Here is a 26,894-nt window from a genome sequence, read left to right as displayed (position 1 = left end):
CTCAAAGTGAGCAGGAAGAAATAGTTATTTTACTGTGCTGCCACTTGCATATAGGACTAGTTAGTATTGAGTTTTATATGTATGACATAATACTTTGACGCATAATTTTGGACATACATTTAATATTATTCTTTTTTATTTTTTACTTACTTTTTTCTTCTTAAAATACAAAATGATTATTTTATTTTGTAATATATGTCAAATAAATATAAATGTACATCATTTTACAATTAGTATACGTGTAACCATTGCCTGATATCTATGTTTTGAACTATTTTCTTTATTTTAAATGCGCTCATTTGGTTCGTAAAAATAGTACAAGAATTTTTGTAACTTTGTTAAGAAAAATTATACTTGAGGATTTACAATTTTGCCTAAATAAAATTTATTGCACTCAACTGTTTCCTCTATGTTTCTTTAATTTCGTTCTTAGTTGTTATCTTCAATTTCAAATTTTTTTCGTTGTTAGGTCTGATCTTCAATTTCAATTTTTTCGTTTAGGTCTCTGTTTACTTTTCCTCTATTCCACTCTTCTTATCAGAAGATTGTTTTGGTGTTCTTAATTTCTAAGACATGATAAAAAGAATGAAAGGCTTTTTATTTTCGTCACCATACTTTTCCAACTCACTATTCTAGCCATTATATATTTCTAATTGTGATTCCAGCGGATATATGTTTTCAAGGGTATTGGTTGCCAGCTGACAGAGCAGTATTCAGATTAAGAGTAACAGGTATCATGCATAAACTAAACCCTTGTAATGACTAAAAACATTTCTTTCAAAGTTTATTCTATAGAAGTTTTTCAAATTTATTATCCTATATAGGCATTGTAATTCTTTATGTTCATTGATTTAGCTATAGTACTGTGTTATTACTTGAATAATAATAGTGAACATTGAATTCCATATGTAACCTCAATGCATGAAAACTATGCTTTATAAACTGTTTCGTAAAATTCTACAAGAAATTTTGCAAATTTATCTAGAAAAAAATATACGAAAGTGAAAAGTCGCAACTGAAACATGAAACCAAACATGCTATAATCGTATCAATGTCCCAAGACATTGACATTGTTGTTTCCAAGATTAGGAGAGTCATCATTTTCACCATTAGAAGTGGCTCTTTTTGCGGCACCCTTGAAAGTGTCATCAACATCATGATACAATCCCAGGTTGTCATCTTCGCCGGAGCACTCTTCCACTCCTCTCTCGGTGTGTTTGGGTCCACCACACCCTTTATGAGAAGGGTCGTCACGTTTGACTGTGTGAATGATGGAAGCAGCTTCATCTTCAAGGCCACCCTCAGTGCCCTTCATGCACCACATGCTAACCACCAACACCCCAAGACCAAACACGAGCATTGCTTTAGAATATTTGGCCATTGCGTGCACAAGATTTCTCTTCACTTCAGTCTTTCAGAGTGATGAAAGGAGCAGGCTTGGTGGAGAATACAATCTCTGGGAATTTAAAAGCAGTGGTGTTTACTATTTTTATAACAATGTCTTTTAATGTTGGAACTGGTCTTAAGGTAGATTCGTTTCAAACTCAAAATTGACATGTCATGTTGTTTTCTCTTTTTGCGTAGTAATAGGTATTCGGTTCAAATGTGATGATTGGCCTTTTTTTGGGTAAAAGGTACGTGAAGTGATGGTTACCATGCAGTTGTTCGTAGACCTCTCTATATATAACATGTTGAATAATCAGTTGCATCCAAAAGAAGAGTGTGTGCATGTTGAACCACTTGTATATTAGAGCAACATGTTTGCGAAAAAAGAGTTTGTAAGAAAAATATATAATGTCTGGTTTCAGAATGTTTTCTGTTACAAAAAAAATGACCTTTTTTTTTTCAAATTAAATAAATTAAGTTATACGCGTTGAGATGGAAAAAATTGATATGCATTTAAAAAAAATTGCAGGAACAAAAGTTTCAAGCCTTTTATTGTTAATTGTGAAACAGTATATTTGATTCTCATGTAGCATGGTTAATGTATTATATAGCGTTGAAACCAAACAAATTTTAGTTATTTTTACTAATTATGATTTATACATTATCAAACATATTTGATATTGTATGAGTTTATTAAGAAACATATATTTGATCTTATTAATTACTATTTTCATGATTTGATATGTTTATTAACGAGTTAACATGATACTCAGGTATGTTTACCAAGAATTTGGTTACCAATTGAAAAAGTAGTATCTAAATTAAGACGTATCATGTATTACTATAAAAAAATCACATTGAGATACACAATCCATCAATAATAACATTTTTTTTTGTTGATAACTCAAATGTAATAACAGATTATTAATGATAAAAAAATTCGTTAATAGAATGACAGTTGAAAATTTTATCTATAAATTAGACAATTTATCGATAAATGTTTAGGATTGAAGTTATATCAATAAACCTTAGTTAATAAATATCTATCGATGATCACTAATAAATTCTGATTATTAATAAATATTCATTGATAAATATTTTCCTTCCTCTCCTTTTTTTTTCCTTCATCTCCTCCAATCAATATATCTTTATGTTGTTAGAAACAAATTTCACTTTAATAAAATTTTGCCCATTGATAAAAAAAAACTTACGTTTACAAATTAAATAAAAAGAAATGCTCAGTAAACAATTAATGCCTTTTAACTATTGATTTTTGGATCCTTCTAACCAAAACCAAAATCCCTTTCATATTAATCTAAATCTAATATCCAAAATATTGGATTGGATTCAAAATCCATTTATTCAGATTTAAAACAAATTTATCAAAATAAACTTAAAACTATTTATATCCGTGTAATAATAGATTGAATTTGGATTTTTTTTTTCTGTTTTTTACACCCCTCATTTGAAAGCACGGTTAAAAAAAGTTGAATCAAACTTGGCCTTAATATAACTTATAACAAACATCATTATCTTCTACACAACCTTTTTATATCTAAGAATTCTCCATTTAACTACCAACGCAACATTAATAAACAATCAAAATAGAATTGGATGAATTAAGAGTTCAATTACGGACCAAGTCTTTCCAGAGAGAGTCATAGTTCTTCGGTATTACACATTTCCCATCTCACTTTCCAACCAAACACAATATTTTAACGTTAAAGGTCACCTAATTTCCATAACAACCCGAGTCTAAAATGGAACCAAAAAAATTAATACGTTTACTCTGAGTCAACAACAACAATACAGACAAAATATTGTTTGATTTCTATTCATTACACAAATTTGTATATTATTAGCTCATCGGAAATTATGTTAAGTATGCCAATTAAGATAAGTATATTTTAAAAAAAAAATTAATAAGATTATACTATATAACATTCGTAATTGACTGAAAATATATTTGTTACTATCAGTGTATTCAAATTTAATTTTACTCATAACATATACTTTTTTAAGACTTTTTATAATTATTATAGTAAAAAATCTACAGGAAACCTGTGCGATGATGTCGGTTTTGTAGTCAATCTTTTTCTTTTTATTAATTATACGTTCCTATCGCATAATATATATATATATATATATATATATATATATATATATATATATATATATATATATATAGACTGATCGAAATAGACTGATCGATACTGTGACCCGTAAGCTTCTTCTTCCCGAAGTGAAAGCTAAAAGCTGTGCTCTGTTTTCAGTTATCAAAGATGAAGGTGAGATTACTTGTATTGATTAGTAATTAATTACATTCCACAGTCTTCTATTGGGTTCAATATATATATTAAGCTTTTCACTTTACTGATTCAATTATGCAGAAAATAGTTATCCAAGTGCGCATGGAGAATGACAAATGCAGAAGCAAGGCAATGAAAATTGCTGCTGCGTCTCAAGGTGCATGCATGCCACTTTTCAATTGCATAATCCCTTTATATTAGTGACTTCAAATACTGTTCATAAGTGTTTGTGATTTGATTCAACTGTAAATAAGATGCATGCATGCATATAGGTGTGCATTCAGTGGCATTAGAGGGTGAAGACAGAGATCAAGTGGTGGTGACTGGAGATGCAATTGATTCGGTTTGCTTGACTAATAAATTAAGAAAGAAGTTCAAATATGCAACTCTTATGAGTGTGACAGACGAAAACGAGGATGGTGATGCTGGAGGGGAACAGAAAGATCAAATCACTATAGAGAAAATCTTTCCAATACCTTATTGTTATTCAAATTTTCCTCCACCCAGTCATTTATATGTAGTGGATTATGATTCATACCCCAATGCTTGCTCCATTCTCTAATTTCAATCAAAGGTTGCAACCAAAATATCCATGATCAGTTGAACCAGAATAGAGTTGCAACATATGAGACCCGAAAATCAATGAGAACAACACTGTTTTTCTCTTCTATACAGTTTTTGTTCAGAGTTTTGTAAGTTAATGACTGCCATATTCTTAATAAAAATGATTGAAAAATGTCTTTTCATTAGCAACTGAGCATGATCAAACTTTGAGTTTGAATCGCATAATTTTTTTCTAACAACACTAGTTTAACAAATCTTACTTTCATAACTTTTTTATTTATTATATCCTTTCAAAACACACTTTATTTGTACTTAATTTTGTTTAAAATTAAAAGATTAATTTCACGTATAGGTTAAAAACAATAGTTTTTTTTTTGTTTGAAAGTAAATCTATCTTATAAAAAAAAGCTAGTGTAAAGAAAACCATGCTTGTATAATTTAAATTTTTAAATATCTATAAACTGTTAAAATGTTAAAAATAGTAATTAAAAAGATAAAATTAAAAAACTAAAATATGTATATAATTATAGAAATAGCTATAGATAAAATAAAATTTAGTTATTGAAATAAAAAAACATTACAAGTAATATTGTTTAAATATTTTTTTTATTAAGAATAATTACTTAAATTTAAAAAAGTGATTACTAAAATAATAAAAAAGTAAATATTTTTTTATAGTGAGATTTAAATTTAAAAAATAGTAGTTAAGAGAGTAAATTTCGAAAAATAAAACCGAATATAAAATGTGTATCCTAATATATATATATATATATATCATGGATTCTAAGTTTTAAGGTTAAGGGTATTTTAATAATTTTCATTCTCAAAATTAAAAAAAAAAACCCCAAATTCTTGCTCACCTCCCTTGTTCCTCTTAACCCTTTCTCTTTCAACTCTCTCACTCCAACATTTTCTCTGTTATCTTATGGTAGTCCCAACTGAAAAAAAATCAAAAACACTGGTTGTTAAACAATTCCACAAAAAATGATTTTATAATGAGTTTTCATTTTATAATTTTTGTCTTATCTAATTTTATCCAATTTTCACAAGCATAAAGAAATTGGTAATTGACCTGGAAAAAATCAAAAATACTCGTGTTTAAACAATTTCTTACAAAAAATGATTTTATAATGAGTTTTCATTTTATAATTTTTGTCTTATCTAATTTGATTTAATTTTCACAAGTATAATGACATCAAAGGAATTGGTAATTGGCCTGGAAAAAAATCAGAAACACTCGTTGTTAAACAATTTCTTACAAAAAATGATTTTATAATGAATTTTCATTTTATAATTTTTGTCGTATATAATTTTATCTAATTTTCACAAACATAATGACATCCGAATGAATTGGTAATTGGCCTGGAGGGTTTATTTTAGAGATGATGATTCAACATATGCAAATGATGAAATTAGAGAGGTTAGTGAAGATGGTGAAATTGAAGAGATCTTAAATGAACATTTGCTTGAAGGTGAATATGTCAATAACTCAACTCTTTACAAAGGCAAATTGTTTAATGACAAATGTTTCTGATTTTTTCAATTGGGGCTACAGGATGATAGAGAAAAGGTTGGAGTGAGAGAGATGAAAGAGAAAGGATTGAGAGGAATGAGGTGACTAAGGGTTTGGGTGTTTCTTTTTAGTTTTGAGAATTAAAATTATTAAAATATCCTTAACCTTAAAACTTAGAATCCATGATATATAAGAGTATTTACTAAAACCCGGTATACATTGCTAATTTAGGTAAGATCTTTTTTTAGTTGGTACATTTTAGCAAAGTGTATCAAGTTTTAATGGATAAAAAAATCCCCATTTTAAAGAAAACATACTTTAAAACCCCAAGGGTATTTTAATAATTTTAATATTTAACTTAAAATAAAAAAAATAAAAGTTAATTATTTTACAATCCATGACTTAATAACTACCTTTTATTTTTTTATTTAAAAAAAAACCTTAAAACCTAAACCCTAGACCCTAGACCCTAGACCCTAGATCCTAGACCCTAGATCCTAAACCCTAGACCCTAAACTCTAGATCCTAAACCCTATCATCCATGATTGCTGCCACGTAATTATTTATCATCCATGATTGCTGCCACGTGTATTAGTAGTTATTAGTTTTTTTAAAATAAAAAAATAAAAGGTAGTTATTAAGTCATGGATTGTAAATAGCTAACTTTTATTTTTTTTATTTTAAATTAAATATTAAAATTATTAAAATACCCTTGGGTTTAAAGTATGTTTTTCTTTGAATGAGGATTATTTTGTCTATTAAAACTTGGTACACTTTGCTAAAATGTACCAACTAAAAAAAGACCTTACCGGAATTAGCAAACCCCATATATATATAATAGTTATATAGTTATAGATATAAGACTCGTTTCCAAAAACTTGCTTCAAAATTAAAAAACAAAAATATAAATCTTAAAATGAGATATACTATGTTAAAAATCCTTTTTGTGTATCTTGAGAAAAATAAATTTGATCGTGTGTCAATTCCTAATCTTTGTAAAGAAAAATCATTAACTTAGTGAAGAGGGTGAGAATAACATCTTGAGGGTTACTCCCTACACTGTCCCAGATTACTTTCTGCACCACCACATTTTTTAAAAATTTTAAAACTAACATTTATATTTTAAAAAATCTTACACCCCCACTTCTTTTTTCCAACGGATGTCGACATTTGTTGAAGAAAAAAATTCTTCAACAAATATGTCGCATCCGTTAACGAATGTGTACATCTGTTTAAGCTTTATGTTTTTCTTCTAGTTTTTAGTTTATTAATTTATTGTATTAATAATAATTATTTATTTAAATAAAATAAAATAAATTGACGTAATATGTTATAATAATCTATAAATTAATTAAAATATAATATTAAATAAACTAAAAATTAAAAAAAAAACTTAAACAAATGTGACACATTCGTTGATTATAATTAATTAAATTTTTTTATAATTTAATTAAATAATTATTATTATTTAATTAAATAAAATAAATTAATTTATTACGTAGTTATATATAAATTAATTTTATTTCATAAAATAATTATTATTAATTTAATTTATGTATTACTATTTAATTAATTATTTAAATATTTTTTATATAATTACTTAAATAGATGTGGCTACATCCGTTAAGTTTGTTTTTAGTTTATTAGTTTATGATATTTTAAATTAATATATAAATATTATTTAATTTTTTTTAAATTTATTACATAATTATATATAAATTAATTTTATTTTATTTAATAAAATAATAATTATTAATTTAATTTATCTATTATTATTTAATTAATTATTTAAATATTTTTTATATAATTACTTAAAAGGATGTGACCACATTTGTTAAGGTTTATTTTTAGTTTATTAATTTATTATATTTTAAGTTAATATATAAATATTATTTAAATTCTTTTTATATTTTAAATTAATTTATAAATTATTTAACTTTTTTGTTTTATATATTATGTAAATAAAAAATATTATTAAAATAAAATCTAAAATAAAAACAATAAATTAAAATATAAAAAAAAAGTTAAAATATGTAAACGGATGTCAACCTCTGTTGAAGTTGAAACATTGACATCCGTTTTATAACAATGATAAATTGGATATGGAGTGGTGCAGGAAGACTTTGGTCTAGGTGGAGGGAACAACATTCTATCATCTCTCAGTTCATCATTTTTCTTTTTTCTAGTGGGCTGGTTTCCTTTCTAGAGGCCCAATATAATCCATATCATGGTGGGCCACCGAAAAACTGAGAAAGGAGAAATTGAAACGGGGAGTGTTTGGGAACTTAATTGGAATAAATGACACATTATATTTCGTTGTTATTTTATTTTCTGAGATGAGAAAAATATAAATAAGTTTAAGAAAAATGAATTATATTTAAGTCATTGAAATTATTATTTAATTTGTAATTCGAAGGCTTAAGTGATAATAATAACTTATGTTTAGGGATCCAAAAAAAATAGGAACTTGAATAAAATTTTAAAAACATACTTTTGAAGGGTTTTTTTTGTTTTAATTTTAGAAAACAATGTGATAGCAAGATATAGTCATAGGACTAAATTCAATTTATTTGTATTCTAGAAACTGATATTGTGTGGTATATATTCTAAGGCTGGGGATATTGAAGCTTAGTTGAGTTTTTTTTTTTTTTTCAAAACCTTATTATGAATACAACCAGTTAGTTAAAGTTAAAACCTAACTGACATGGTAAAAGAAAAGAGCCACGTAACATTATACGCAAACTATAAACTATTATTATTATTATATATGGATTCTATTTTTCGCACATTTTCTCGCCATAACACATCTAATTTATATATGGATTTTATATATAGAAAATCAGTAATATAAATTCGTATATAAAATTTGTATGTAACTCATTTTTAAAAATATATATGTGAAAATTGATAAGTAACTCAAATTTTGCAGGTTCTTTAGGATGTAAACTTTTATCTATGTTGAATTAGGAAAACCATTTATGTTTTGAAACATATTTAGATAAATAACTTTTAGAAACTTTAGTTAAATAATAATTTTATTTTAATTTTTTATGGTTTCTTATTTTTAGAATCTTAGATGAAGACGACAGTGTATCCATTTTTGTAAACAAATATAATTTAAAGTATCTCATATTTTTCATGAAAGAAATAATTAATTTAATAAGTTAACTAATTTAATTTTTATTCATAAAAAGTAATATTGTAAGATCCATGAAAAATATTTATAGTAGTAAATTTTAGCATTTTATTAGTAATAATAATTTTAGTGGATAGAAAAATGTAAATTTTGGATATAAAATTATAGTAATTTTAGAAGGAGAGGTTCAAATTTTTGGTAATTTATTTAGTATTTTTTTAATTGAATAATAAAAAGTGAATAGTAAATAGTAAAAGTGAATAGTGAATAGTAAAAATAAATTCTTATCATGAAAGAAATTATGATTCCTTAGCATGTAAGAAATTAGGATTTCTTAATAAGTAAACGATTAAAATATTATTTTTTAAATAATATTAAAATAATAAATAATATTAAAATATTAATGAATAGTAAATTTTTTTTACCTATAAATAGCCATAGGAGGGAAGGGTATTTTGCACCAAGAAAAGAGGAATCAAGTGAGAGCTTGAGAAATAGAGAAGAAAGAGTTAGGGAGAAATTTTTAGTTGCAAGAAGAGTAGAGGTTCTGAAGGGTTTCGGGGGAAACAAATTCGGAGCAGGAGATTAAGTCTGGAATAGAGGTAGGGGAGTTAACTTATCTAAGCTTTTATATTATGATTTAGTACTGTTTTATTACTATTCATGTCTTGAAATTATGTATGAATATTGTTAATGCTTACTGTATGTTTATCTATATTGATATTCGGTGTAAATATTATATGCTGTTGTTTTGAATCTGTTAATAAGAAATTTGTTAAAAACTAGTTGAGGAACACTTTGGCTAAGGAAAGACTTGGTACTTAAGTTGTCCATTGTGACGCACCTCTCTTTCTTGGAAGTCTACTCGACAGGTTTTTAACTTAAATCTTGTGTACAGATTATGTACTGTTAAATTATCATGTAATATATCTTGTTGGAATATATTCAGTTTGTATGATTTCTGAAATGATTGAAGTTTATTTGATTTGAATTTATGCATCTGAACATGTATGAGTATTACGGGGAAATGTCGTAAGGGTATAATATGAGTCGAGGAATGTGAGTATGGTATGAGTCTCGCGGAGAGATTCTGTAATGTCATGGTATGTGTATGAGGATTATGGGTAGATTTCGTAATGGTATAATATGAGTTAAGGAATGTGAGCATGGTATGAGTTTCGTGGAGAGATTCTGTAATGACATGGTATGTGTGTATATGTTGATGTTGAGGGTCATGAAGTTGGAGGTTATCCTGATACTCTAATAATCATTCAGTCTCAAGTAGAGAATGATGAATTATGTGGTGAGAGGGGTAGGAGGTCCTGGTCTATGTGCCAGTTTAGGACATAGTGAGGGGACTAACCTTGTGAATGGTATGGAGGACAGAATGTCCTGGTCTATGTGCCGGTTTTGGACATAGTGAGGGGACTAAGAATGACATCACAAGTGAAAAACCTTCCGTTGTATCGCTCATCAATATATCGTTGGGATAAGTGTCTATTGAATATCGTGAGGATAAATGCCTATTGGGTATTGTGGAATGAGTGTTTATTGGTATTGTGGGATGAGTGTTTATTGGGTATTATGGAATGAATGTCTATTAAGTGTTATGGTATTTATTGGGTATTGTGGGACGAGTGTCTAATAGGAATTGTGGTACGATGGTATGAGGGTGTCTGACATAATTATTATATGATGTTTGTATCGAAGTAATTATGCATGTCTTATAAATGATTTGTTGCATGTTAGCTCACCCTACTTGTTTGTGTTTTTGTGTTTGGGTATGTGCGATGATCGTATAATTCGTTATACGGGAGCAGATGAAGGAATGTCGCCTCACATAGTACCAAGGAAAGGGAGGAGTAGAAGAACTATAATTAGAATCTTTTTACATGTATAGTCTTATATCAACTAGGAAATTTTAACGGGTGAGATTACGGAATGTTACCGTAAATGTAATGTTAATTATCAAGTGTGAAAATTTGGGATGTTACATTAATGTGAAAAGTTGGGATGTTACATATTAATGTGAGAATATTAATGTGAGAATTTGGGATGTTACAAATATACTAGTAAAATATAATTTTATCATAAATTTAATATATTTTTCATATATTTTTTATATTTTATAATAAATTTTGATATAATAATAAATAATTAATGAATTTTAAAATGTCAAGTGAGGTATCAAATTGGGAGTATATCTAACCTGATCTTATTTAAAAGAATATTTAAAAATTAAGAAAATTAAAATTTTCAAAATAATGTTTAGTAATCATGTTTGTAATACAGTGGAAGTTAAAATAGATATTTCAACCACTTGCATCGGCATTGTAATTAAAAGTTTTAAATGAATTTCCATAAAATTTTTATTTCTAATATTTTTGTGATCAGACAATATTGATAAGGAAACTTTTTTTATTGGTTGATACAAATATCATAAAGTAACACTACTCCAAACTTCCAAATTTGTGACGGGAAATATCTAATCGACGACTTGACTATATTACGCGTTTCAGTATTATTGAAGATTTTCTTGGAGTAAAATATAAAATTTATTTTCATTATATTTTTCATTTTACGTATATTTTTTTTCTAGTTTTCTTTATTGTCTTTGTTTGTATTAGTTTATTGTGTCGGTATTTAAAACCATATATTTATTTTTAAATGACTGTTATATATATATATATATATATTTATTGTTGAGATATAAATAAAAGTTTTATTTAAAATAAAATAAAAAATAAATATAGGTATATACACACGAAATATATTTATTGATTACAAATTCGTGAAAACTTAGGGGACAATATATTATTGTAGAGAACAAGAGATGAATCCTTCCTCTCTCTCTCTCTCTCTCTCTCTCTCTCTCTCTCTCTCTCTCTCTCTCTCTCTCTATATATATATATATATATATATATATATATATATATATATATATATATATATATATAATTTAGTTATTTTTATCTAAGAAATTTTAATTATTTATTTATCTATAAAAATGTGTAATTGATATTTTTAATTTACTGTACACAACTTTGTATTTATTTTACCACTAATAATATTTTAAAATTACAGTACACAATTTACCATGAAAAACACCAATAAAAAAAATAAAAAATATAGTGGAGCAAAGAACAAAACAAAAAAGAAACTAATGCGAAAAAACTCCATATAAATTGAAAAGAAAGCGACTATTCTATTCTATATGATTAATTTTTCATTATAACGTGATTTTGATATAATATAGCATAGATAATATTTTTATTATTTTTATAAAATAAAAAAGTCATATAAAATAAAAGATAATATATAATTATAAGACAATGATAAAAATATGTGGATACCTCAGTTGCGACGATACTTATGTTTCTGCTAGTAATTATAAAAACATTTTCTTAATAACTACGAGATGAAGAAGGTAACCTTATTGAAAAGTAAGTTGTTATTATAAGTTTTTTGTGAGGATATTTTTATGAAAAAAAATCTATTTTTTTCTGTTTTTTGTTTTTAAATTTCTTTGCTTTACTTTTTTAATTTTTTTAAATAAGTTCATTCAAACATGTAAAAATGATTATTAGTTACTTTATTAAGATTGTCTCTAATCTAGCTTTGCTAAATAATGTGATCAAAGCTTTTGAAATTGAAGTAGCTCTTACAAAAGCTTCAACTTATTTTTTACGTTAGCGGGACCCTTTTTCACGAGACTCGGTAACGAGAATATCGTATTTACTTCGAAACCGGCTCAACAGTCCATTATTTTCCGAGTCCTTACGAGATTTGTTAATGTTTTATACAAGATATCGTGTTACCAAACTAAGGTTGATTTTAAGATTAATTAGTTTTAATTTGTTCATCAAACCATTTACCTGGCGTGCAGATGGGATCCAAATGTCTGTCATGCACTAAACCTATTGTATATATAATATAATCTGCACATTACAAAGAAGTTAACTTGAACAATATCACCTACGAATATCTAGCTCCAACATCAGAAAGTTAAAGTTTTTTTCATATCATCAAATTAAAATATGAAGGTGAGATAACTTGCAATGATTACTCTGTATGCTAGCATTTATTTGAAAATAACTTTATATATGTGTGTTCTTCGGACACTGCCATATGCTGCAGCAGAGAATAGTTATAAAGGTGGAAGTGGAGAGTGAAAAATGCAGAAGCAAAGTCCTAACAGTCGCTGCCAAATCTCAAGGTAGGTTCATAAGTGGTTAAACACTTTTCATTCCGCTAATTAACTATTAGTTCATGCTTGGTGAGTGGTGTAATTAATTAAAAACTAGCTAGTGCTTGTTTCTATGTGTATTGTGTTTGCTTGTAATAGCCATGTGAATCGTGCAGGAGTGCTTTCACTATCCTTAGAAGGCGAAAGCAGAGACCGAGTGGTGGTTACCGGAGATGGAGTCGATGCTGTTCAATTAACCAATCAGCTCAGAAAGAAATTCCGCTATACCACGCTAATAAGTGTGGAAGATATGGAAGAAGACGAAGAAGAAGATGAAGAAGAGGAGGAGGAGGAGGAGGAAGAAGAAGAAGCCGCGCCAAAGGAAAATTCACCACGCTCTCATCCACCACCTTTTCAAATTTGCACAACCTATCTTCAAGGTTGTCCATTATGTACCGGCTTTGTTCCACCTTCTCCCATGCATAGTCACGTGGTTTATGATTCCGACCACAATAGCTGCACCATCGTCTGACTTAATTTACCTGTAGGAGATGGCTGGATATAGATATGTTTTTCATGTGTTATTATTCTATTTCTATTGGTCTGGTTGAATTTATTTTTAAAAAAATATATGTAATGGAAAAAAATTGTTACTAAAAAAAGTTAAGAAAGTTATACCTCTGAGGGGTTTCATCTTGTGATAAATTCATTCCATGGAGAAAAAACTTTTTTTGATGACTTTCCATAAAAAGGAACCCATAATACATTAAAGAATTGAAGGTTAGTCTGCAAATGTTGGGACATGTTAGACTTTGATAAAATTTGGATTTCTGGTTTCACCACAGAAGTTTCTTCTACTTTTCACTATACATTCTTTATCGGCTTGAAAATTCAGTAACTGTAGGCACGTTGTTTGTTTCTACAGAGTTCGTGTTTTAGATATATCTTGTATATATCTATGTTGCAATATAGAACTTATTTGGGTAAACTACGCACACTACCACTGGTTTAGCTGTTTTTGTTGCTACAATAGTTGCCATCAAGTCCTGTGTCTCTGCAGCACTCAATACTGGAATATGTTGTGATGGAAATCTGTCAGAAGTATATCATCTGTGTGATTATTAGGTTTTGTACAAGGTTGTTACTTCAATGGTCTGTTCAGTGTCTCATTGTCTGGTTTTTGCAGATTAATAAGGTTTCGTCATTTACTTTCAAATAAATGACGAAAAATGTGTTAAAAAAATTTCTATATTATTAAACTAATTTAAAATATATCGTAAGCACAAATCTTACCATACAAATTAATATATAAAATTAAATTATACTTAAAGGTTTCTTTTTTAACAAATTTTTAAAAGCTTTTTGCAGATAAAAACTTGCTGCTTTTCATCTACGGTTCGTGAATGTTTCATTTACTAATTATTGTAGAATATTCTCCTTGGTCATGCTATTAGGGTTCTTTCTTCGTAGTTGCTTCATAGAAATTGCCTCGAACCTGTAAATTTCTCTTTCAACTTATCGATATCAACACACCTGATTGGGTGGAAAAAATGTTTCTTTCATATTTATAACACAAATGAAAATATTGAAATAGCTATCAAATAAAAAGCACACTTATAAGAGGACTTTTATTTTATTGTTTTTTTAAATGAAAATCAATATTTTGTAGATTGGTTTTAAGGTTAATGCGTCTCTATTTAAAAAAGGGAAAAATATTTTACTTAGCCATCATTGTTGACTAGCCCGTAGAACTTTAAAAATTTGTGAATAAAAAATATTTTTTCTACACGTTAAGAAAAACTTTTTGTATTGATTTTCGAATAGATATAGAAGCAAGTATAAAAAATTTACACATAAAAAATTTAACTTTTACACTAGTTTTCCCTATAATAAGTATAAAAGTCTGATTTTTTATACCTTCTATTTTGAAACCAAGTATAAAAGTATGTATAAAAGAATTTCACTTTTATACCTAATTATGTTATACCTGGTGTATTAAAGAATGTAAATTTCAACATGTATAAACATTAGTTATAAAAAACCTATTTACACTAGTAACATACTAATGGAATTAATATCTATGGTGCCAAAAAAAAATAATATGTTGTATAAATAAGTGTTTCAAAAAGTTCACCTAATTATAAGTTCTAGGTGGCAAGATTAAGGACTTTCTATTTTTCTACATCGGTTAATAATATATGACACAAATAAAGAGATATAAAATGATACATATTATAGTAGAGAAAACCTTTTTACATATAAATTTGACAATAATATGAGATTTTTATGTTATGTTTTTTTATGAAAAATTATCCAATCAGCACCTCAAATATATATTTTGTCATCTAAATTAAATCTAATAGTGCTCAAAAGAAATAAATACTAAAAATTAATAATATATAAAATTTTATTTAAAAATAAGCTATTATTATGTAGAATGCACATGAGTTCAAAAATATATAATTAGCTTAGGCAGTTAACGCTAATATTTATAAACTAATTTCTTTTTAATTTATAAATTAAAATATACGCACTCATGAATTAGTAAAAATTTATTAGTCTTTATAAATTATCCAGCAAAATTATTTGAGATTCAACAATGAATATTAATACTCACACTATAATTTTTTATATAAAAAAATCACAGCATCATCACACTACAAGTAAGGACTTCTAAACAACGCAATTTGTCGATTATATTAAATACCCCAAAACCCAATATTAATACATTTAACATACCACAAAAATAATAACAATTAAAAATAAACAAAATAAATAAAATAACAATATATATATATATATATATATATATATATATTATAATATTAACATAATCAAATAATGTAATTAAGGTAACATATAGATAAACTGTATTACAGTTTACGTTAATTAACTAGCTATAAATGTACAAGCAGCTCTTTTAATAATATATATATATATATATATAAGCAGTTGCTGGGACTCGGGTTCAGCCCCCAAATCCCCGGCAACGACGCCAAAAACTTGATGGCTCAAAAAGACTTGTTGGGCTCGATTTCGGCAAGTGCACCGAATCGTTCAAGTAATAAACCGGTAAGACCGGGTATCGTTTTCCCAAGAGACTCGTAATACTAGAGAATTGTGCGATTAACCACTCACATAGACTTAAGAACATAACATCAATTTACAGAACAAGTGCAGAAAGATAAATTCATACATAATTACAAGGTTGGACTTTGGTATTGAAGGCACTTGGAAATGGAAAAGACTAGAAATGGTATGAAATGACATTGTTAAGGCTGGTTTTCACCAATGCACTCTTGTGTATAACCAATTTTATCTCCTCTCTATCAATTTACTAAAGTCAATCCACTAAAACACTCTAGCCCTAATTCCTTAGGTGAAAGAGCCTAGGTTTTCCTTATCAAACCCCAATTCCTTGGCAATCTAACAAGCAAAACCCGCATTAAAGAGCTGGGATCTAAGACAACATGTGAATCATCTTCCATTCCTAGAATCAATGACCCACAAGGACTCTTGTACCAGGGGGAGCCGGGCGCCGTACGAAGGGCGCCCATGAAGTGACGGGCGCCGCCCAAAGGACGCCCGTGTCACGCCCGCCACAGACAAATGCTGTACCGCCCAAGTAGGTACGGATTGAACCCAGACCCGTATAAACTCCTACACCAGCGAATGCCCGGCGTCACACGTATGGACGCCCACTAAGGAGGTCGTCCGACCATCTCGGTGCCTACGCCGACCAACTGGGTAGAACCTCTGTCTCTAAGAGAAACTTTGAAGAACTCACAAGGAATTCCATCACCACGAGACAGCGCCGCACTCTCCATGCTCACAAAAACTGTCCTTCAAGAAAATGCTGAGAGACGTCTAGCATCAGGAAGTGCTGGGCGACCGCATAGAGGATCGCCCAACCAACGAAGTGCCGGGCGATCGCATAGAGGATCGCCCGCCCAACGAAGTGCCGGACGACCACATAGGGGATCGTCCGCCCAACTAAGTGCCGGACGACCTCATAGAGGATCTCCCGCCCAACTAAGTACCGGACGACATTGCAGAGGATCGTCCGCCCAATGTAATGCCTGAGCCGTCCATAGGGAAGACGAACGCTCGTATAACTTGGGCGGACGCCCGTACCACACTGACCGACCAAAACCACTAATTACGGCGGCTCAGGTAAAATTGACCTGGTTTAGAGGTAAGTAGAAATTAGGAGCTATTGGGCTGATTGGGCCGTGATTAACTTTCCACTAATCCCAAGCCCATAGCGAAAACTATAAATACAGGTTGACGGTGAGTGGTAAGTAGGTTACATTAAATGCACATCGATTACTATCCCTGAGAGAAGCCATGGATCTGAAACTGACTTTGGCATCGGAGAATCTTTTGCAGGTCTCCGCCCCTCAGGATTGAAAGAAGGAACGGAGAGTCAACATAGAAGATCAGCTACCAGGACAAATTGACAGGAGGACGTGGAGGTTTGGAACTGCACAGCCCTACACATCCGAAACATTTGGCGCCCACCGTGGGGCCGTGTGATTTCAAAAACTCAATGGTGACCACAAGAAACATGGGCATGGACGATCCAGTTGAAATGATTCGCGTATTGCAGCAAAAGATGGATGAGATGCAGCAGCGGCATGAGGACGAACTAGCCGCCGTGAAGGCCGACTGTGAAGCCCGAATAGCCCGAGAGGTCGGGCGGATAGCTGAAGGTGAGCAAATGAAGGACAAAGGGAAGGCGATAGCGGGGGACCACCCGCCCACTGAGACCGAGTGCGATAGAACTTGGAGACCTACTGGGTCTGAAGCGGAAGAAAGTAAGGCCAAATCGGTGCATGCAGAGAGCGCCGCCGAGGATGGGCGGATGGTAGTGAAGTCGGAACCTTCATCCACCTTGCTACTGCCGTTCACCCAAAATATAATGAACGTCCAAATCTCGGAGCAATTTGTGGCTCCGCAATTTAAAATGTACAACGGGACAACTGACCCTGCGTCCCACATCCAAACGTTCTCGAACGCAATGGCGTTCCGGACGGGCAATGACGCCATTTGGTGCCGAGCATTCTCATTATCATTAGAGGATGAAGCGCTGGAATGGTTCAACACCCTCCCTCCTAACTCCATTGAGAACTTCGCTGGTTTAAAACAGCTGTTCATTAAACAGTTCGCGGCCAGTAGCGCCCAAGACCTGACTGTGTTCGAGTTAATGACCCTCAAGCAGGGGAAAGAGGAGACACTGCGGACATTCATGGACAGGTACCAGAAGACCGTCCGGCGTGTAAAAAGCCTGACACCTGAGCTCGCCCTGCACTACGTCCTGCCGGCTCTTAAGCCAGGACCATTCAAGGATAGCGTCTGCAGGCGAGCACCCAAGACGATGGAGGAATTAAGGGAAAGAGCAGCCGACGAAATAAGGGTGGAGGAGATGAAACTCTCATATAGGAGGGAGAGCCAAGAGGCCAAGGTCGATAGAGCAGACGGAGGGAAGAATGGTGCCTCGGCAGGAAGACCGACTGGCCTTAGACACAAAGAGCAAAAGAGAGGACCTCGTTTCCAGCAATACACTCCCTTGAACGCACCCAGGGAGAAGATTCTAAGGGAAGCGCTTAGCGCGGACCTAATCCGCCAACCGGAAGGATGCCAGACTCCGAAGGGAGCGGATGGAAGTAAGCACTGCGCTTATCACAGAAACATGGGCCACACCACGGAGGAATGCACGGCCCTTAAGGATAAAATAGAGGAGCTTATCCAGGCGGGAAAGCTCAAGCAATACGTCCGCGAGGAGCGACCTCCGCATACGGCCACCCGGTCTACTCAGCGACCGGCATATCGTTCGGACAGGCCGAGACCGACAAGGACCGAGCGACCTCGATCAGAGAGGAGACGAAGCCAAAGCCGAAGCCGAAGCCGAAGTCGAGAACGCCTTCTACGGGGGCACATCAACACGATCTCAGGAGGGTTCGCAGGGGGAGGGTCATCCTCCTCTGCTCGGAAGCGCCACATACGAGCCCTCCAATCGGTGAATTCGGTGGACAAACCGCGGCGGACCATGCCGCCTATCACATTCTCGGATGAAGATTTTCATGCCCCAGATCCTGACCAGGATGATCCGATGGTCGTAACGGCCGAGATAGCCAGGTACGGAGTCAGCAAAGTTCTGGTCGACCAGGGGAGCTCGGTCAACATCTTGTATTGGAAAACTTTTCAGCAAATGGACATCTCAGAGGACCTTGTCGTCCCCTACGATGGCCAGATCGTGGGATTTGCAGGAGAAAGGGTCGATACTAGGGGGTATGTGGAATTGAGGACAAGGCTGGGAACCGGCCGATATAGCGAGGAAAAGAGGATTCGATACTTGCTAGTCGAGGCTAACACCTCGTACAATGTATTGCTCGGACGACCATGTTTAAATGCGTTTGGAGCAATCGTTTCCACGCCCCACCTCACAATGAAGTATCCGTCCGAAAAAGGGACTATATGTACTGTTCGGGCGGACCAAAAGACGGCCCGAGAGTGTTACGCAGCGGGTTTGAAGTTGCACACCCGGCAGTCAAAACGTAGAGCGATCGGTTCGGAGGTTGCAATGGCGAATCTTGACCCCAGGACGAACACTGAGGACCGGCTGGAACCAATGGGGGACACCCAGCCTGTTTTAATAGGAAGGGACCCCGCCCATACGACTGCCATCGCCAAAGAAATGGATCCCGACCTAGAAAAGGAGTTGAGAGCACTCCTGTGGACCAATAGGGATCTATTCGCGTGGACGGCGGCCGATATGCCGGGTATCCATCCTGCCGTCATGACCCACAAGCTTTCGCTTTTTAGGGATGCCCGCCCGGTCGCGCAGAAGAAGCGGAGGATTGGCGACGAAAAACGACAGGCCGTGCAGGAGGAGGTGAGGAAGCTGAAGGAGGCTGGGTTTGTCCGAGAAGTTACATATACTACGTGGTTGGCTAACGTAGTGATGGTGAAAAAAGCAAGTGGGAAGTGGCGCATGTGTACAGATTACACGGACTTAAACAAGGCTTGTCCAAAAGACTCCCACCCCTTGCCTAGCATAGATGCCCTGGTGGACGGGGCTTCTGGACACCGAGTGTTAAGTTTCTTAGATGCTTATTCCGGGTATAACCAAATACCCATGTACGGGCCGGACGTTGAAAAGACGGCCTTCATCACGGAGAAAGCAAACTTCTGCTATGAAGTGATGCCATTCGGCCTGAAAAACGCTAGGGCCGACGTACTGTCCAAACTCAGTTCCGGGAAAGAAAAGGGACAACTAACTACCATTGTAAGACAAGTGTTACTCCAGCCCTCGGTGGAATGTTCGGCTGTATCCGGTGGAGGGAGTGATTGGCGGATGGAAGTCAGAGAAATCATGACCCGCCAAGACGAAGGAAGGACGGTTACCCCTCATGACGCCAAAAAAGTCGCCCGTTACCTTGTCATAGGGGATGACTTGTACCGAAGAGGATTCTCCTCCCCCCTCCTCAAGTGCTTAGGAAGCGAAGAGGCCCGTTATGTCATGGACGAACTTCACAACGGCGTTTGTGGTCTCCATACGGGTTGGAGAACGTTGAAAGCCCGGCTGCTGAGAGCCGGGTATTATTGGCCTACCATGGAGGCAGACACCAGAGTGTTTGTCCAAAAGTGCATCCGGTGTCAAGAACACTCCAACAATTCCCACCTGCCGCCACACGCTTTACACTCAATATCTTCCCCATGGCCGTTCGCCCAATGGGGAATGGATATTGTTGGACCGTTCCCTGTAGGGCGCGCACAGAAGAAGTTCCTTTTGGTGGCAGTTGATTACTTCACCAAGTGGGTAGAGGCCGAGCCCTTGGCAACCATTACGGCCGCCTAGGTCCAGAAGTTCTGTTGGAAACTGATATGTCGCTTCGGCCTCCCTCGATCCATCATCACGGATAATGGCCGACAGTTCATTGACAAGAAACTCGCCGAATTCTTCAAAGGACTGGGGATAAAGCGCATCACCAGCTCGGTCGAACACCCCCAGACGAACGGTCAAGCCGAAGCAATGAACAAGACCATCGTCTCAGAACTCAAGCGTCGTTTAGGCGAGAGAAAGGGAGCCTGGGTAGACGAGTTACCCGAAGTCCTCTGGGCGTATAGATGCACGCCTCACGGGACCACTGGCGAAACTCCTTTCAACCTAACTTACGGCACAGACGCCATGTTGCCGGTCGAGTTGGGGGAGCCGTCCCTGAGGCGACAAGTTGAGGACTTACACCTCAATGACCGGGAGCTGAGGATTGAATTAGACTCCTTAGACGAACGGCGCGATCGAGCGGCGTTAAGAGCCGAAGCATGCAAACGTGTGGTTGAGAGGAAATATAACTCCAAAGTGCGACCAAGGAGCTTCCAAGAGGGAGACCTAGTATGGAGAAAAGCAGGGGATGCTCGCCGAAATCCGACACATGGAAAACTTGCTGCTAAGTGGGAGGGGCCTTATCGAATATCAGAGACCCTAGGAAATGGGGCGTACAGACTGGAGCAAACGGGCGGACGTCCCATTCCTAATACTTGGAACGCCACACACTTGAAGTTCTATTTTAGCTAATTTGTATGATGTAAATGACATGAACAGTTGTCCCATATAAATGAATGACAGGATATTCTCGCACCAACAACTACATTCGGTAAAGAGTCAGTCAGGAACAACTCTCTATTGGGGACCGTCCGCCACACAAAACAGGCGAAAGTTTTCCTCCGGGAATAACTTAGAGTGTTCTTCCGGGAACAACTCTCTACTGGGGACCGTCCGCCCCACAAAACAGGCGAAAGTTTTCCTCCGGGAATAACTTAGAGTGTTCTTCCGGGAACAACTCTCTATTGGGGACCGTCCGCCCCACAAAACAGGCGAAAGTTTTCCTCCGGGAATAACTTAGAATGTTCTTCCGGGAACAACTCTCTATTGGGGACCGTCCGCCCCACAAAACAGGCGAAAGTTTTCCTCCGGGAATAACTTAGAGTGTTCTTTCGGGAACAACTCCCTACTGAGGACCGTCCGCTCCTAAAAAACAACAATGAAAGTCCTCAAGCGTTTAAGTAACTTAATATTCTTCCGAGAATTACTTCGTTTCGCAAAATAAACGTGGCCGTCCGTGGGAGCGAAAGCCGGACCATGGATGAGATCCCAAATTTAAAATAAGGAGAACATCCCCGTCCAAAGAATGAAGGCACAACTCATCAAACATAAAATTGAAAGAAATAGCTGTGTATTAATCATTTGCGCTCAAAGGCGCTGAGATTTACAAAAAAGATCGCCCGGCCAACATCTGAAACACTCTAGACGTTGGACGGATGGTCAACAGTTTAAAGAAAAATTTTAACTCTTCCCGCCCCCGGCGGCCTCCACAGTTGGCTCATTCTCTTCGACGGCATTCAAATCCACGAGGACGCCGTTGAAGACGTCCTTCTCTATATCCACGCCAAGAGCAAAGGGATCCTTGATGCCCGCCAGAAGGGTCACTTGACGAAGGGCTTTGTTGAAGCCCTCCTCATGTTCAAACAGGATGGTGGACTCCAACTCAGCAATCTGCTCCTTGGCCTTGGCCACCTCAAGAGTGAGCTCCTCATTGGCCTTGGCGCGGCATGATTCGGCCTCCTTCGTGCGGGTTACCTCCGCCTCCAGCAGCTCAATTTTCTGACGGCTTTCTTCCGCCAAGCGCTCCTGCTCGGCCCGGGCGGCTGCCAACCCTTCAGCGGACTCCCTCTTGGCTTTTTCTAGGTCGGCCTCCAGCTGCTCGATCCTCTTATCATATTCGTCTTGGTTGAGGACCATCTCCTCCAAAGTCAGCTGAAGGGAGGCCGCGTTTTTCTTCTCTCTGTCAAGCTCGGCCCGGACCTCTGCCACTCCGGGGCGGTCGGCGAACTCCCTCAGATACCAAGCCAAGGCGGATGTCCGGGTAGACATCTCCAGCATGGCGTTCGTAAGCTCCAACTCGGAAAGAGGTTCGATGAGCGCCCGTTGGGAGGAGCTCATGTGAAATTTGGCCCGGTCGCTCATGCTGAACGCCGGGCTAAAAATGCCGCCAGGAAGAGGAGCGGCCGGGGCTTTCCCCCGATCCTTCTCCTTGTCTTTGCCCTTCCGGGCCTTCTTCGAGGCTGAGCGAGACGACGACCCCTCTTTGTCTCTACGCCCTTCAGCAGTGGGTTCGTCTCTCTTGCGCTTCGACAGATCAGCAGAAATAGTGGCTGCCTCAGACAACGGGCCCACTTGGGCGGCCTTCAATTCTGGCGGGGGATTGGGAGGCGGCACCTCGACATTGGAACCCCCGGTTTTGAATATGGGGGGGACTCCTGCCTTAGGAATAGCGCGAGCGGCCGTCAGACGGACACCAGAGGGAGGAGGGCGGGGCGCATTCGGAACAGTGGTCGGCCGGGCGGTCGACGAGCTTGCCCCGGACTTCTTCCTTAGGGCGAAAAAGTTGGATTTGCGGGGGCCCGGATTCGTCATTAGTTCTGCAAAAAACAAGAAAATTCAGAATTTAACGTCAGTATGCGAAAAATAAAACACACCCAATATGACAAGACCGTACCGAACGCCTTTGGTCCACAATCCTCAAGACTAAGGCATTCGACCAAGTGACGGGCGAAGATCCGGCGGGGGAGGGCGTTAATGGTGCGCACAGCTTCTAGGTCCGGTGCTGTCAAGGCTCCTATGGGAGTCGCCCTTATATGTCGGGGATCTCTTGTCCAATAGAATGGAAACAACAACCTCCCTTCACTATCAGAAAATTCGCGGACGCCGGCTTTGTCAACGATTATTTTAAAGTAATGTTGTTTAAAATTTTTGAAGGAATCAGAAAAGGGGCGGAAAAGGGTCCTGCCCCGCACCGAGGTAAAAGACACCCAACCGCCAGAACGAGAAGGGCGGACTTCGAAATAGTAAAAGAATACCGGGATGGTGGGAGTGACGCCCACTGCTAAACACATCGCCAGAAACGCCTGCACGGCCGCCCACGAATTAGGATGCAGCTGCGTGGGAGCCACATTGACCTCCCGAAGAATCGCCATTTGAAATCTAGTAAAAGGAACCCGGATGAAAAGATGGGTAAAGAAGGTCACGTACATGAAGAAGAAATCACACGGGCTAGACCGCCCATCGTGGAACACCCTTTCATTTAACAAAGTCACCCCGGCAAGAATTAACTTTGAGTCTTCCACATCCCGGACGATATGGGTATGGCGGATCCGCCACTCCAACTCCTTGCGGAAAGCGTAGCAGGATGCATACCGGCTAGGAATAGGGGGAGCCAAGTCACACGCCACCACCCCCTGACCTTCTGGTTCAAAGGGGGACCCGATTACACGAATACCGCCCTTGAGCAAGAATAACGGTACGCCGTGGAAGATCCGCTCATCCGCCGATACCGGTGACTCGTGGTCCGCCCCAGAAGACCCAATCGCCTCTTCCAAAAAATGAGAAGAAACTGAGCTGAGAGAATCGCTGCTGTCGCCCCGCGCCGACCCCTCCCGGACTCCGCCCGACGACCCCGAACCTGACTCGATGGACACAGATGCCATTTATTACCTGAGGGAAAAAGAATCTTGAGCTCTGGAGTAATGAAGATAAGTGAAAATGACATCCTCTAATCCGCTATTTATAGGAAAAATTCAGTAACCGTTGGGTGTATCCTGGTCGTCCAGATTCAACACGACCAACGCTCCGGATTTGGCGACGGTAGACCTTCAATCAATAGGAACGCGCCACGTGTTTTCCCGCCTAAGATTCAAACTCAAAAAGCCCACTGGATAAAGCCCAATTGCGGGTTCCTGAGCCAAGGCGCGCCGTATTCAAAATCCTACGTTCACTACGTGCACTAGGACTTGGGGGGCTTGTGTACCAGGGGGAGCCGGGCGCCGTACGAAGGGCGCCCATGAAGTGACGGGCGCCGCCCAAAGGACGCCCGTGTCACGCCCGCCACAGACAAATGCTGTACCGCCCAAGTAGGTACGGATTGAACCCAGACCCGTATAAACTCCTACACCAGCGAATGCCCGGCGTCACACGTATGGACGCCCACTAAGGAGGTCGTCCGACCATCTCGGTGCCTACGCCGACCAACTGGGTAGAACCTCTGTCTCTAAGAGAAACTTTGAAGAACTCACAAGGAATTCCATCACCACGAGACAGCGCCGCACTCTCCATGCTCACAAAAACTGTCCTTCAAGAAAATGCTGAGAGACGTCTAGCATCAGGAAGTGCTGGGCGACCGCATAGAGGATCGCCCAACCAACGAAGTGCCGGGCGATCGCATAGAGGATCGCCCGCCCAACGAAGTGCCGGACGACCACATAGGGGATCGTCCGCCCAACTAAGTGCCGGACGACCTCATAGAGGATCTCCCGCCCAACTAAGTACCGGACGACATTGCAGAGGATCGTCCGCCCAATGTAATGCCTGAGCCGTCCATAGGGAAGACGAACGCCCGTATAACTTGGGCGGACGCCCGTACCACACTGACCGACCAAAACCACTAATTACGGCGGCTCAGGTAAAATTGACCTGGTTTAGAGGTAAGTAGAAATTAGGAGCTATTGGGCTGATTGGGCCGTGATTAACTTTCCACTAATCCCAAGCCCATAGCGAAAACTATAAATACAGGTTGACGGTGAGTGGTAAGTAGGTTACATTAAATGCACATCGATTACTATCCCTGAGAGAAGCCATGGATCTGAAACTGACTTTGGCATCGGAGAATCTTTTGCAGGTCTCCGCCCCTCAGGATTGAAAGAAGGAACGGAGAGTCAACATAGAAGATCAGCTACCAGGACAAATTGACAGGAGGACGTGGAGGTTTGGAACTGCACAGCCCTACACATCCGAAACAACTCTTATTTCAGTTCAAGATTTCATCTTACGTTCCCATAATCCATAAAACCCCAAAATCAAGCCATGAACGTTCCCATTACATGCAAGCTTTAAGATTGGAAACAAGAATACTAGCAATTGATAGAAAAGGCATATATATAATCAAATCATTCAACAATTACACAAGAATTCAAAGGCTACAACTAATCCCAACAAGATGGGTTTGGTTCTCCATTTCCATGGAGAACCCTAAAGCTTACAACATGGAAGATGGAAGAAGAAGGAGAACCCAAGAGGAAGAAGGGAGTGTTCCCACGAACCCTAGCAGCCCTCCAAGCTCTCCTCTTAGTGAAATCGCGCCTCCAAATGACCAAAGACCCTTTCCCCTTCGCGTTTTAGGGTTAAATAAGCTGTCTGCCACATCAGTAAAAGTCGCGCCCGGGCGCCCTCTGTCAGTCGCGCCCGAGCGCGAAGCTCTCGCAAAAATTCAAATCTGGCGAAAAGTCGCGCCCGGGCGCCCCTCTGTTTTCGCGCCCGAGCGCGAGCCTCTCGCATTTGGACGAGCGTCCTCCTTCCTGGACGAGCGTCCTCTTTCCTGGACGAGCGTCCTGGACGAGCGTCCTCTGCCTGGCTGGACGAGCGTCCACTTCTGCCTGGCTGGACGAGCGTTCTCTGCCTGGGACGAACGACCTCTCCTGGACGAACGTCCTCCTTCTGCATGGACGAACGTCCTCTTCTGGACGAGCGTCCCTCGTGTCTGGCTGGACGAGCGTCCTAGGACGAGCGTCCTCTTCCTGGACGAACGTCCGCTCTCTTGGACGAGCGCCCGCTTCTGAGACGAGCGTCCTCGGACGAGCGTCCTCCTGGACGAGCGTCCTCCTGCCTGGACGAACGTCCACTGTCCCGGGACGAGCGTCCTCCTTCCTGGACGAACGTCCTTGCACTGCTGATGGCATTTCTTCGTG

General features: G+C 37.2%; 3 protein-coding genes across 4 annotated transcripts; all 3 read left to right on the top strand.

Moving 5' to 3' along the window:
• Nucleotides 1–3,770: 3,770 nt before the first annotated feature.
• Nucleotides 3,771–4,257, top strand: LOC128197966 (heavy metal-associated isoprenylated plant protein 47-like). Its single transcript, XM_052880993.1, has 2 exons — nt 3,771–3,852; nt 3,968–4,257. The coding sequence occupies exons 1-2, from the start codon at nt 3,771–3,773 to the stop codon at nt 4,255–4,257; spliced, it is 372 nt and encodes a 123-aa protein (XP_052736953.1).
• Nucleotides 4,258–12,672: 8,415 nt separating this feature from the next.
• LOC108336559 (heavy metal-associated isoprenylated plant protein 47) lies at nt 12,673–13,776 on the top strand. Of its 2 annotated transcripts, XM_052880992.1 has the most exons (3): nt 12,673–12,951; nt 13,046–13,124; nt 13,271–13,776. In XM_052880992.1, exons 1-3 carry the CDS (start codon nt 12,946–12,948, stop codon nt 13,624–13,626), a joined length of 441 nt encoding a protein of 146 aa, XP_052736952.1. In that variant the 5' UTR covers nt 12,673–12,945; the 3' UTR covers nt 13,627–13,776. The 2 variants fall into 2 exon arrangements, with proteins under 2 accessions (XP_052736952.1, XP_052736951.1); XM_052880991.1 differs by having other exon boundaries at nt 12,673–13,124.
• Nucleotides 13,777–17,661: 3,885 nt separating this feature from the next.
• Nucleotides 17,662–20,955, top strand: LOC128197865 (uncharacterized). Its single transcript, XM_052880698.1, has one exon. The coding sequence runs from the start codon at nt 17,662–17,664 to the stop codon at nt 20,953–20,955; it is 3,294 nt and encodes a 1,097-aa protein (XP_052736658.1).
• The last annotated feature ends 5,939 nt before the right edge of the window (nt 20,956–26,894 follow it).

Source organism: Vigna angularis, chromosome 7 (genome assembly GCF_016808095.1).
Source record: "Vigna angularis cultivar LongXiaoDou No.4 chromosome 7, ASM1680809v1, whole genome shotgun sequence".
In the NCBI taxonomy this organism is placed as follows: Eukaryota; Viridiplantae; Streptophyta; class Magnoliopsida; order Fabales; family Fabaceae; genus Vigna; species Vigna angularis.
The sequence above is the reverse complement of the archived record's forward strand: the minus strand, read 5'-3'. Positions and strand labels throughout refer to the sequence as shown.

Bases quoted from the DNA above. Each gene is read 5' to 3' on its own strand.
- LOC128197966 (XM_052880993.1), top strand. From the start codon at position 3,771: ATGCAGAAAATAGTTATCCAAGTGCGCATGGAGAATGACAAATGCAGA. The intron at 3,853-3,967 runs GTGCATGCATGC...GCATGCATATAG, and splicing joins AATTGCTGCTGCGTCTCAAG to GTGTGCATTCAGTGGCATTA.
- LOC108336559 (XM_052880991.1), top strand. From the start codon at position 13,037: ATGCTGCAGCAGAGAATAGTTATAAAGGTGGAAGTGGAGAGTGAAAAA. The intron at 13,125-13,270 runs GTAGGTTCATAA...TGAATCGTGCAG, and splicing joins AGTCGCTGCCAAATCTCAAG to GAGTGCTTTCACTATCCTTA.
- LOC128197865 (XM_052880698.1), top strand. From the start codon at position 17,662: ATGGGCATGGACGATCCAGTTGAAATGATTCGCGTATTGCAGCAAAAG.